This window comes from Xenopus laevis, chromosome 1S, assembly GCF_017654675.1.
Source record: "Xenopus laevis strain J_2021 chromosome 1S, Xenopus_laevis_v10.1, whole genome shotgun sequence".
Taxonomy (NCBI): domain Eukaryota; kingdom Metazoa; phylum Chordata; class Amphibia; order Anura; family Pipidae; genus Xenopus; species Xenopus laevis.
In genome coordinates this window covers 132627323-132641521 of record NC_054372.1, presented here as the reverse complement: position 1 = coordinate 132641521, position 14199 = coordinate 132627323, and the positions used below count along the sequence as shown (strand labels likewise).

The 14199-nt window shown below is 41.6% G+C and overlaps 1 protein-coding gene across 2 annotated transcripts in view; it reads right to left on the bottom strand.

Annotated features, from left to right (window-relative positions):
- arhgef40.S (Rho guanine nucleotide exchange factor 40 S homeolog) overlaps positions 1–4038 on the bottom strand; it is a 30914-nt gene extending 26876 nt beyond the window's left edge. The window contains exon 1 of one of the 2 annotated variants that reach the window (XM_041577083.1): positions 3726–4038. In XM_041577083.1, coding sequence (XP_041433017.1) covers positions 3726–3728 — 3 coding nt within the window. In that variant the 5' untranslated portion in view covers positions 3729–4038. The remainder of the gene's footprint in view (positions 1–3725) is intronic. The other variant, XM_018243979.2, reaches the window with a different exon arrangement.
- Positions 4039–14199: the final 10161 nt, after the last annotated feature.

Sequence of the window (14199 nt, the reverse complement as noted above, 5' to 3'; positions counted from 1 at the left end):
TCTCTCTCCCTGCTGGCCCCAGCTGTTTCCTTCTCTCACTCAGAGCCAAAGAAAACTTGTGCCTTTGTCCAAACTTCAGAAACTACTGAATGGAACAGCAGCAGCCTCCAGAAAAGCTATCTGGGCCTAGATTGAGTTCATCACACAGATATGATGTGAGAAATCTGAACGTCATTCCTCTGAGGAGATTTTCTGAATGTAGCTGTGGAGGGCTGTTCCTACTGTAGCTGAAAGCTCATTAGTTTACTTGAGAGTTAGGTTAATTTATACAGAACTCCCAGGGAAAATATTGGGGGAAAGTCTGCATTTGTTTCTCCTCTGCTGGATTTCACAGACTCCCTGTAAAGCTCTATTTGTTTCTAAAAATAAGTGTGTGTGCGTGTGTGTGTGTGAAATGAAATATGGATACTTGTGTTCATGTAGTAAATTCTACTATTATATATTCTATTGCTTTTAGATAGATAGATAGATAGATAGATAGATAGATAGATAGATAGATAGATAGATAGATAGATAGATAGATAGATAGATAGATAGATAGATAGATAGATAGATAGAGTAGATGATAGATAGATCATCATCATCATTTATTTATATAGCACTGACAAGATACGCAGTGCTTTAATTTAGTTATAACAAAGGGAATAAATGGTGGATAACAAACAAGGGTTACAGAGTACAATAGGATTAGAGGGCCCTACAAATTAGAGTTTACAAACTAAGGGTTAGGGTACAATTGAGACATTAGGATTTTAGAAACAATTTTGTGATGATGATGATGATTGATTAATTAAGGTACATAGAATAAGCTTCTTTAAACAGATGGGTCTTTAAGGAGCGCTTGAAAGTTTGGAAAGAATGAGAAAGTCTGACAGCTCGAGGCAGAGAGTTCCAGAGAAAATCAGAAGCCCGAGAGAAGTCTTGTAGACGAGAATGGGCAGAAGTGATGAGAGGAGAAGCGAGGCGAAGATCAGAAGCAGAGTGAAGGTTTCGTGAAGGAGTGTATTTGATGATCAGAGATGAAATATAGGGAGGGGCTTTATTATTAAGGGCCTTGAAGGTGTGTGTTAGTAATTTGAATTTGATTCTAGAGGAGATTGGGAGCCAGTGAAGGTACATGCATATGGGAGCAGCTGATGTTGAGCGGCGAGCTAGATGAATGAGTCTAGCAGCCGCATTTAGAACTGATTGGAGTTGTGAAAGGTGACTTGTTGGAATACCGTCAAGGAGTAGGTTGCAGTAATCATGGCGGGAGATAATGAGAGACTGAATCAGTGTTTTAGTTGATTCTGAACTGAGATATGGTCGTATTCGAGCAATGTTGCGCAGTTGAATACAGCAAGATTTTGCAAAGTGTTTGAATGTGTGGTGAAAAAGACAGATGAGAGTCTAAGATAACTCCTAGGCAGCGTGCCTGTGTGGTGGAAAGAAAGATGGTGTTGTTTACTGTGAGTGATAACTGAGGGACAGGGGAAGATCTTGGAGGAAATATAATGAGTTCTGTTTTTGAAAGGTTCAATTTCAGTTGGCGCTGTGACATCCAGGAGGAGACGACAGAGAGACAGTCTGTAACTTGGGAAAGGACAGAAGGAGAGAGGTCAGGAGTAGACAAGTAGAGTTGGGTGTCATTAGCATAAAGGTGATACTGAAGTCCAAATGACTGAATAAGTTTTCCTAGTGAAGTTGTATAGAGCGAGAACAGCAGGGGGCCCAGAGCCTTGAGGAACTCCGATAGAGAGAGGGAATGTAGTAGAAATAGAGTTAGAGAAGGCAACGGTCAGACAGATAAGATGTAAAATAGATATACAGATAGATAGATAGATAGATAGATAGATAGATAGATAGATAGATAGATAGATAGATAGATGATAGATAGATAGATGATAGATGGATAGATTGAAGATAGATGATAGACAAATAGGTGAGAGATTGCTCATTTTGCACATGGTTTGGCTCTGCACACTTTATGGTCTGTGTGCAAAGTACATCGGCAACACACTAGCACTGCACATAAACATGTACTGTACAATCCTTACAAAGTTACACAGTTTTGGATAAAATGTTGCTGGCTCACTAACAGAGGCCTGTAATTGCAACATAAGTGCAACATATGCCCAACTAATATATATATATATATATATATATATATATATATATATATATATATGTGAAGAATGGCGGCACTCACAGGATTTTCAGGCGAAATAAAGAAAAACTTTTTATTCAACTCGACGTTTCGATCCCTCACAGGGATCTTTCTCAAGATGTTTGTATACTCTTGAGAAAGATCCCTGTGAGGGATCGAAACGTTGAGTTAAATAAAAAGTTTTTCTTTATTTCACCTGAAAATCCTGTGAGTGCCGCCATTCTTCACCTATACATTTACCCTGCTGGCTCGGGAACCCAGGTACTCTATCCTGTAAATGGTGTGCACCTTTGGGACTGTATATATATATTTATATATATATATTTATATATTTACTTATACATATCTGTGTGTGTCCTTTCTCGGCCATAACACCAGCTGAAAGTGAGCTCATTTGTGAGCTCATTACTTCCTGGAGAGAGAAGAATCAAGAAACAGGCAGACGTTTAGAGGAAAGTAGTAAGAAGAATGGGGTATGGCCTGGGGTATGGGCTGTAAAGGTTGTCAAAAGGGAAGAAGAGAATAAAGGTGGTGGGGAAAAAATACCCCTCTCTTAATGGTATATATATGCTTCCCAGCTTATTACAATAATTGAATACATGTAGTCTATTAGTCAGTATATACATGTCTATTATGTAGGTTCAGTCTATTCTATTAGTAGCTATACTATTGATACATACATGTAATCTATTAGCAAGTATACTCGAGATCAGTGAGTGATGCCTGACCAGTGGCTCAGGAGCAACATGCTGCTCACTAACCCCTTGGATGTTTCACCCAGTGCCCTCAAACCAGGTGTTTCTGTTTTAAATTCTTGGCTTAAATGCAAGTTTAATTGGCTCACAAAAATGTGTACTGCCAAAAAGAGCCCCCTGTCGGTTTCCAGTCCACACCAGGGATACCAGTAACCAAACACAGCCCATATCTGGCACCCCATGAACTTGTTGCATGCTTGTGCTGCTCTCCAACTAAAGTTTGTTCATATGAATGTGGCTCATGAAAAAAAAAGTGAGGCTACCTGCACTGGATACATACTTGAAGTCTATTCTATTAGTAGGCTTACTATAGATTTGTAGTGTATTACTAAGAATAGTATAGATGAGTCTACTATAGGAACCTGCATGTGGCATTTTAATATTCCCTTCCATCTTGCCTTATAGTGCTGGCTGCCTAGGGACAGAGGAGAGTGTGGCTGTGTGGGGCAGACAGTAGCTAAACTAAAAGGGGAATAATCAACAACTTCCATATAAATCCCAAAATTCCAAGGTAAACAGACAGAGCAGAGGAAAGAATGTCCATATAGTATATGTGTATATTAAAGGCTACACTGGGCAGTGCAAGTTGCCCCCCAGTCAGTATGTGCGCTGCATGTGGGCACAGTCGGGCTCACACTTCCACAATGGATTTTTTTGGATGAGGAGCAGATCTGGGCTAATTGGAAACAGATTTTGGGAAACAAAGGGAAGGCAGAGAGACAGAGGGGGGAAAAGAAGGGGCGAGAGAGAGAGAGACGGAAGGTAAGAGGCTGGAGTGTGATGGAGGGAGTCAGAGCCAGTGGTATAAAGCGAGTGTCGCTCACCATGTCTCGCTGTGGGCTGTGGCTGTACAGGAGGAGTCACATTTGTAAGCAGCGCTCACTGCTTGTCCTGCCGGGCTCATTTGCTGTGGGGAGGCCACGGCGTCAGGCGGCTCGTCTGTCTGTGAGGGGCACTCGGTGCTGCTGTTGCCTGTGCTGCCGCCTGGAGCATCTTCTCCGCTCCTTCCTCTCTGCTTTCCTCTCTGCTCCCACTGGGGGACCCGTTAAGGGAGGGGGGGGGGGTTACTAAAGAGCAGCAGCCCTAGTCCTCCCCTTCCCTCGCCAAGTCCCTTGCGCTCGTCTTTACCCCCCCCCCAGTTCCTTTCCTTGTCACTTCTCTCCCCTTCTTTCTACTTCCCACCCCCCCCAACTTTCCTCTCACATTACTCACTCCCTCACTCCTGCTGCTACTACTTAGCCTTGTGCTGGCCCGTCTCTCTCACGCTCCACCTCATCCTCCGGGGACGTACAGGCAGCAGACGTCTAACTGTTGCTGAACTACAACTTGCACTATCCCCAACATACAACTTGCATTATCCCCAACATATTGACTGCCCACCCGCCTTTCCCCGGAGTTGCTTGTACTTAGTGCACTTTGATTAGTCTCTTGCCGCTGCTCCTCTATGCGGTTTCCCCATGGGGAGCCCATATCTCTCCCACCTCTGCTTTATCCCTGTCTCTGGAAATATTCGGGGAAATGTTTGGGATTTTCTCAGAGGTGGAATTAACAAACCCTCCATTGTTTGTCGAGCCTGAGCTCACACGGAAAGTCTGCAGGACAGCCATGTTTTGTGTAGCTCAATCTCCCACCCTAAGTGCGTCACACTCCCTCACTCACTGCCATTGTGACCTTGGCCACTTCCTGTCCTAGTGGCAAGTTTCATGGGACTCTCAGTGTAACGCTCAGTAGGACTCTCAGTGTAACGCTCAGTAGGACTCTCAGTTGGACTCTCAATGCCCCAGGGTTGCCTTTAATGTGCCCAGTCAGGCGCTGCCCTGGAAATCCTTACTACAGGCCACTCTAAAGTAAACTGGCCCCCACTTGAGAATGTCCTTATGTCCCATGCCAAATAAACTCATCTCTGCTCACACCATATATATGTTCTCTCCTTCCCTAACCGAGCCTTCATCTATTTCCTCTTCCTCAGTCCCATTCTATAGTGGCCATATACATAAAGATCTCATCCAGAGCCATAACTAGATGTTACTGCCAGTGGCGTAACTAGATGTTACTGGGCCCGCAGCAAATTCATTTTAGAGCCCCACTAGGGTTGCCACCTTTTCCGGAAAGAAAAACCGGCATATCATTCCTATATATGTATAATTTTTCCCTATTAATAACATTGGGATCAACCACCATTTTTACCAGCCAGGCAGGTAAAATACCAGCTAGGTGAATACCCTAAGCCCCACACATATCCAGTGGTTGTCTTGTTTTTCTAATATATATGTTGCTCTTTATTTGGACCTTATGGGGCCCCCTATACCTCCTGGGCCTCCCTGCAGCCGCAAGGTCTGCTTCCTCAATAGTTACACCCCTGGTTACTGGGCCCCACAGCAGAATGCGTTTAGGGCCCAAACAAAGCTAAATTGACATATTTCACCAAAATATATTGAAATCTAAAACATTGGGTTGACTGCTAAGCTTTGCCTGATCTGTCTATCCACGTGCTGCCCCATATCAGGCTGACAGGATTCTTTAGTCCCCTGGGCCAATGACTGAAACACAGCAAAAGCCTATGGTGTTTGTTGGAAAAGTACCACAGCGGATTGGATTTTCAGCTTATATGGCCATCTTAACCCTAGCATGGCTTTTTCTCCTCTGCCTTTGCTTCCCTTAGAACCAGACTTTGCTATTTGCCTATTCTATCAGAGGGTGTATAACCAAGGGCTCTCCAGGTGGCAGACGTGGCACTGAACTACGAGTTTTCAATTCAGCACCACAATCTGGCATGTGTTCCTGTACACAGTGGTTCTGGGAGCAGGCAAGGAAGGGACTGATTCTCAGTGTAGGGACTGATTCTGCCACATCTGGCATTAGCTTTAAACTACAATTCCCAGCATCCCAAGAACAGCCAAATGAAACTTATCAGAGGTGCCCTGGAGCCCACTAACAGTGTAAAAGTAGCTGCACTAGAAGTGTCTTGTGCAGTCTACCTATAAGTGTCTAGTGTATTTAGACTAATTAGAGCAAATTTCTATGATTCCTAATATTCTTGTGCAGCAGATGGCTAGCAGATGCAAATATATGGCCAGATACTGAAGTCAAATACAGGAAAAGGCCACAAGGAACTTCTCTTTGTGTCAGATCTGGAAAATAGTGCATGCAGTATAGTCTAAAGGTGGCCATACAGTATAAGATCTGCTCATTTGGCAAGGTCACTGAACAAGCAGAGGTTTTTCCTGCTCACCAAAGACAGAGTGAAAACACTACTGCTCAAGGCCCAAGCACTATACAGGTATTTTGGATTTGCTTTCCTGTAGGACGCATGCCAGACTGGGCTACAAAAGACTCAGCTGCACATACAAGGGAATGAATCACTGTCAGTCAACGCAAGCTGACATTTCTGTGATTGTGACACTGTTTACCTTTCTTTGATGAGTGTGGCTTGTGATTTGTCTCACTGGAGCAGATACAGAGAGTTGTGTGCCAGCTGTCAATCTGCCTGTATACTAAATATCACTGCATCAAACGGATTACACTCTTTTGATGTGTCAGGTTGGTTTGGTCACATTGAGTGCAATATATTGCTTTTGTAGACATGGAATTAAAGCTTTTTTTTACCTCCTACCTATCAATTATACTTCTTTTTCTTCTATTTTCATCTCTCCTCACTGGAGTTTGTTGTTTACTGTTGTCCATTTCTTTTCGTTTCTCACATTTTTGCTCTTGATTCCAAACGCACTGGAAACATTGTGTGTTGTAAGTACGTTACTGATTTCCCAGGTTTGATGCTCTTTTCTCACATACCAAGATCTTACTTTTGTCCTTATATTTGGCTATGCACAAAATTCAACTGGTTCAAAGTTAATCAGTCAGGTCTCTAGAGATGTGTGGTTCAAACCAGTGGTGCTTCAGCAACGTAACCCATACACGAGAGAGCATTAGGACTACCTGATTATTGAATCAACTAATGTGACTTCATCAATTTTACTTGTTTGGGGCCCTACATACAGAATTGCATCTGTTTGTTACTGGCCACCCTCAGATTGGACTTGGCTAAAGTGGATCATATGAATGTCATCTTGTCATCTTTAACTGCATAGCGTTATGGATGCAGGTAAACACCAAATTCATCTTTATAGTATTAGAATTAGAATTGCCAAATCTCTACAATATAACATGAATGGGAAGAACTACTTGGGCACCCATTAACACACAAATATTGCTTAATAACAAAATAGCAGGTATTTGTGAGTGCACAGGGTGACAATGGAAAGCAAAGAGTAGTTAGTTGTAATTTTTGTTCTATTTTTTCATGCAGTTTTTGCATGTGCTGGCATCAGAGTTCAACACATATTTAAACATTTTTTGCAATGACGGTGCATTTTTTTCCCCTTAATTCGATGATGGACTGCATAATTCTGCTGGTATTACAAAAAAACTATTAAACAATTACCAGCAGTGTGTCACAGTCAAATAAATATACCTTTATTGTTTTATAAAGTCTTACCAGAAAGAGTGAGCAGAGGGGCCATGGCGGAGCCCCGGGATGTAGACATGGCACATGGTTGTGATGTCAGAGGGGTATTACTGTCACAAGAAGTGAGAAGGTGCAGAAAGTTCTTAAGGAAATAGGGTGGCGGGGTGGTTAGGGTGCATGCTGGGCTAGATGGAGGTATAACAGGTCAAGACACATATCATAGACAAGATAAATAGTATGGAGGGGATTGGTGGATTTGGTTTAACCAAAGCTGCAGTACCATTGATAGGGATAAGCAGGCAAGGTTTCACACTTCAATGTGTGGGACACACCGATACTCTTTTTCTTCCTACCAGGTTGGTCTTCATAACATTTTTACTCTAAACAGTAACATGTTCTATAATAGCTTTCCCCAGCAGCAAGTTCTGGACAAAGAAATATTCACATTGAACTTCCACCCTGACACAGTGTTTAAGTACTTGTTATTCTACTGGCCAAGCAGTGGCGTAACTAGTTGTTACTGGGCCCCATAGCAAATTCAATTTAGGGCCCCAAAATATTTATAAGTTGGCCTATTTTACCAAGATATATTAAAATTGCTCATTAATTAGGGTCTCACTGGGCCCCCTACACTCCTGGGCCCCCCTGCAACCGCAGGGTCTGCTTCCTCTATAGTTACGCCCCTGTGGCCAAGCAACCACAGTCCCTATCAGATGTGCAGCATAAAGAAGAAACAAGTATTCCCACTCCATCATTGTTGGGACTTTTTTATTGCATGGAAGGGAAGCAGGAGAGTGACCAGGGAGGAGAAACTTAGACAACACCATTTAGCACAGGGAAGGGAACTTGGAGGTGGTAGAAGTAGGGAATTGGCAAATACATGAAAGCAGAGAATGTGATAAAATGACATATGCAGAGAAGAACAAAGGATAAAAGAATCGCCGCTTGGGGAAACACTGAGAAGGTGAAGAGACAAAAAAAGGTAGAAAACAGTAAAAGATACTGTAGGTGAGAAATTGTACTGACTTCTGATAAAAGAAGCACACAATTTCCTTGGGAGTCTGAACACCTAAGCCAAGATCTATGAAGAATGCATCCAGTGCATAAGATTGGACACAGCAGTGAAAAAGAGGGGGTGGTAGTGTCAAACTAGTCAGACAGGAGGCCCAGTGGAATCAAAGAAGAGGGCAATGAAAGATACAGACACTCCCATATTATTATCTTCTGGGAATCTGAATATCCACTTAAGTCACTAAAGCTGGCCATACACGGCCGATAAAAACTGCTGACAGACCAAGTCGGCAGTTTATTGGCTTCCCTAATCGATATCTGGCCAAAAGTCGACCAGATGTCGATCGGATATGGTTAAAAATCCCATTGTATGGTGGCCGCATCTGTTTGTTTATGCGGCCCCACAATCTGATCGCTCGTATTGCCTGCATTATAATCCGATCCTTGGGCCCAAGGGCCCACAATCGGATCAGCCCGATATCACCCACCTCAATGTGGGCATGATAGGGGAGAGGGGAGAGGGCGAAATCACCAAACGAGCGGATCTCTAGGTGTATGGCTCAATAGAATTGTTTTGCCGTCAGTGAGGATTAATCTTATTTGGGGTCCAATACAAGGAACTGTTCTTGACCCCAAACTGTACTTGCTCTGATTAAAATTGAGTCTATGAGAGCTCCTGTAATTTGGAGCTTTCTGGATAACAGGTTTCCAGATAAGCGATCCTATACTTGTACTAATTTCTTTTTACTGGACCCATGAACTAATGTCCGACAACTGAATGAAGTTGTCATTGCGGCATAATGTATTTTATTGTGTGTAGGTGGAGATACGATTGGGGGGAGGGGTGTGGCAATATGATCAGTATATTTCATGTGATGTGGTTTCTTTATGCCGGAAAGTTTTTGGCAAGGCAGACTCTGGAAATCCATATGACAGCTATAGCTTCTCACGTAACAGAATTGCACCAGTGTGTTTCATTTTTCACAATACATTTAAGAGTACCGTAGTACAAGATGTATTTTACCCACGCAATCACCCTATATTCTTTCTTTGGAAGAGTGACCACCTTGCCATTGTTCTTCTCTAAGGGGCTGAATCACAAAGGGATCATCGTGTGTTGGCTTCTCACCTCTGTGGGTCTCACTGTAAGACCAGCAATGCTCAGCATCCATGTGATATTGGAAAGCTTTTTTGGCTCTGCTGCTGAATGTTAGCCACAGGTTTCCACTTGCGTCTCACCACAAACCCACATGTAAAGTTGACTGATGTGGATATTTTTTGCCAGAGTTCAAGGAAAATATAAAACGGGGGATGTTTTTAACCCATCTACATTACGTACTGTAAGAATCCTGTGTTTTATATTTTTATATTTTGAAAAAAAAAGTAAAACAAAATATCCACTTTAGTTAATAGTTTATACAAAACTTGCAATAGAGCCTTATTGTTCACTTCTTTGTAGCACCAGTGCTAGGTACCCAATAGGCCTGCTTTTATACATCAGCAGACTTATTATTTGCTGTTATTTGCTGATAATAATGGACACTACAAGTTTCATATAAATACAGCATATGAACTGTCCATCTAACACACTACAATAAGTTTTCCTGGAAATAAAGAAAGGAATAGAAATACACTCCAAGGGACATTTACTTACAAGGCACACCGTGCAAAGTGAAGTTTTGGGATGCAATTTATAATTTTTCACATGTTTCCCCAGATTTTCTGTGTAACTGAGGCCATACAACAGCATGGGTCCACCACAATCTCAGGCTATTTGTCAAAATAAATGCAAGTGCCTGACATCGCAGATCGGGTGAAAGTTGTAAATAGTATCTTCAGACAGTTTATTTGCATCACTTCTGGAGTACAAGTTGAAAACACAGTTTAAGTCCAAGGGGTAGATTTACTAAAGAACAAAGTGGCTAACGCTAGCGACTTTTCACCAGAGTTGCTACCCGCAGATAGGGTTTCATTGCCAATTTACTAACAGGCGCCAATTCGGTAGCGAACGGGACCATCACTAGGTGACTTTTCGCCAGGTGACTTTTCACTCTGGCAAACTGACGTTACTCAGCAATTCACTAAAATGCGGATTTTACTGAACGTTACCTTTTTCGCCAGAGTTGCCTCCGCCACCTCAGACCAGGCAAAGTGCAATAAAGCAGCTAGATCTTCCTCAATCTTCTGTCACTTACATCATATCCTGTGAGCTGAAAATGCATTAAAGTTCAAAAAACGCTGGCGACTTTTCCTTTTTTGAAGCGAAATTGCCTGCAAATGTCCTGACTTACACTTTTTTTGGCTAACTTAAACATTTTTTGGGTAACCGGTTTTCTTCAGACATTTCATAACATATGGAACATTCATTTTACAGTGGGCTCATGTGCGGAGCATTATATTAACTCTCTTTATTAAGGTTCTCTGGACATGTATAAGAAAAGTGGTAACTTCAAGCATTTGCACCAACATTTATAATAAAGACCTCCATACAACTTTAAATTACCTGCCATATGCAAATTGACTTAAGCGCAAGCTCACTAGCAAATTTTCACTAGACACAAACGCTAGCGCATCTTCGCTATGAAATGCTTGCACTGCCGAAGTAACACTAGCAAAAAGTCACCAGTGTTCGCTGCCTGGGACAAGCATTTTAGTGAATTAGTGTATTTGTAGCGCATTTGCGCCTGGCGAAGTGGTACGATGTGTGTGTAGACAATTCAGCCTTTAGTAAATCTGCCCCCAAATTGCTAAGCATAAGTCATGTGCACTGACTGACGCAAACCACTGTGGAAGCCCTGAAACTAACTGCCAGATCCAGGATGGCAGTAGCTCTAGGGTTCTTCAGCATCTATAGGCAAAATTGGGCATAATTCCTCAGAAGAACGTGCTGAATGGCATACCTCACAACTTTCCAGTTTTCTATTGGACAGTCATGATTTTGCCAGTTCAGCCCACAGTCCTGGATTTTTATTTTTGATCTCCTTCACTGAAGCCAGAAAAAGATACAAAGTTTATGAGGTTGTAGAAAGGGATATTGTGCTATTTAGTTGTGTCCATTAAGTCCCAGGGGCATATTCTTTGGATAGTGAAACTCTACATATAATATAATGGAGTAAGTTGGTAGGGTGTCTCTGCTGTGAAGCAAAGTGAGAACTGGGTCAGAGAAGAGGGCAAGATAAAGGGGACAGCTAGGTTCTGTTCCCTGGGTGGGGGGATTTACCTAGGTGCCCTAGAAGTTGGATGGTAGATCCTTTTGGTGCACGAGAAAGGTCATTCGCCAACATGATGTGGCAGAAATACCACCTCATTTTCAACTTTGTGTGAGATCCATTTGTTCCTTCAGAAGTAAGTCAGTAGAAACTGGTGTTTCACACGTAGCCTAATTTCACACAATCTAGTCATTAAGTAGGGGCGTCTAAACGACTGCATTTGATGGAAACAGGCAAATGTGTGGTCAGTTTCAACATGAATGGAAGCAAATCATGCAAATGACAGGGAGCTTGTAAAGTGGGTCCTGGCCAATGGAAGAAGTATGTGGCTTTCCACATGAGCGAGAACATTATTGTCTTGGAAGAGCACCTAGTACCTTCCAACATCTATAGGCTAATGGGGAATGCGGAAAAACTGCACTTTAACAACAGGTAGAGGTGTACAGGTCATGCCTGCAATAAATCATAAACATGTCTTCCAGTCATTATTGTAATGCAATTTGTAATTCCACCAAGGATATTTTCTGGTTAAAGTGCTGTCTATGTCTGAAAACTTTGGACAAACTTCATGCATATGTGCTACTTACTCTACTGGTGTTTGTTTCCATCAAATGAAAGGGGATATACGGTCTCCCCAAAACCTTGCATTCTTACCTTACATAATTATATATCTAAAGCTTGTTCATAACCTGATCATCTGTGTGCAGAAAATCACATTTCATTTTTAAAAAGAAAATTGTGTAACTTCTCACTCAATTTCCCCTGTAAGTGGATATTATGAAGCTATTGATATACTATTTCCTGTAGGACAGCACAGTGGGTGTCTTTTTCTGCATTACTGGTGATATATCTTGTAAACAATGAGGGTCTCTGTTGCCTGTATGATCAGCATGCCTGTGTTCCACCTGTAGACATATGGTTAGCCATACTTATTTAGCAGATATAATATTAAATAAAAATCACACATACATAAGACATTGGAATGATTGACAATGGGAACTAAACTCTAAGGGGGTTATTTATCAAAATACGAATTTTTTCAGATTTTTTAAATTAAAAAAGTCAGAACAAACTGGAATCCATGATTTGCCCTTATTTATCAATAAAAAAAACTCAAAACAAATAGTCGGGAAACACTGTAAAAAAACCCACATTTTTTCCCTCCGAAAACCACTAAAATTTTGAGTTTCATGAAAAAACCAGCGTCAAACCCTAAAAACTCAGAACATTTTGTTTTAACAACAAATACTGTCTTAGTGGAATGAAGTATATACTATAATTAAAAATCAACACTTAGTGCTCTGTGTAAGGGTCAGGGCACACAGGCAGATTCAGGGAAATTAGTCGGACGACTTCAGAAAACGAATTGCACCGAGTGCCTTCCGGCCGGCGATTTACATTTTAGCCCGTGGGAAGGCAGGGGAGGCAGTTCAGGGAAATTAGTCGCCCTGAAGAAGAGGAGATTTGTCGCCGGGCGACTAACCTCTACCTGACCCTTAGGTAATGGGAAAGCCTATATGAAACAATTTAGTTCTGCTACTACATCACAAATAAGCAACATCGCATTTTTCCTAACACTTCCCAATTCTGCTGGAGGAATTGTGGGATGATAGGGATATTGCATGTAGAATAGACTGACTAATTGAGTGTAGATTAGCAATCATCTCTTTCTGAAAAGACCCAGCCCCTCCAATAGTAACAGAACGTTTATAAATTTTATCGTTTGTGCCAGTGCTCTGTGATTGTAATAAAACTTCTTACTGAAAACGTTGTTATGTTTGCTCCAAAAGATTACACCTTCAAGCACTTCTTAAAGGAACAGTATCAATAGGTATATGTATAAGTACCTGTATATGCACCGGCGATCATTTGTACGGGTGGAACTTTATGGTGTTTTGTCTAATTTCAACCCAAACAAAATATGTACAGTCAGTAATATGTGTGAATTATCTTTTTTTTGGCAAGATATTAGATACTCTTGTGAAAAGAACATTTAGGAGGAAGTGTTTATTTTGGTTCAGGAAACTCTCTCAGGAAGAGGGAAATTTTGACAGCTCAAGCATTCTAAGACCGAAAGACTTCCAAAATCGCCCCCCCCCCCGACTGGAAAGGTGGTTAGAATCATTTTTAAGGTTCTGGCTAGAATATGGAAGAACACAATACTGCTATATGTGAAGGCTTCGTAGTTTATACAACAATAATCATGTTCGCTCAAGCTATAGCTAAAGTCATCCACATCTTCTCTTATTTGTAGCGTATCTTGCAAACTCTCATGGTGCCACCGTGGACCAAATGGAGGTTCTTTACCTGGAAAGAAACAGGTTTGTGAAACAGAACAGTTTATGGCCAATGTTTGAGGAAAATAACAAATTGCTAAGAGTTTACTTTCCCACATATACGTCTGAGCTTTCACCTTTTCTTCAGTAGCATCTGCAGCTTTGCTGAAGACCAGACATGGAAAAAAATATATTTATATACACTGCTATTTTTTTTCAGTGCCCTTCCTGAGATGACAGAACAAAAGACATTTTTTGGGCAAAAAAAAAGGAAGAGGACATCATTATCCTTGGAACATAAAACTAGCAGATGCAGATGTATGTAGAAATAAAATAA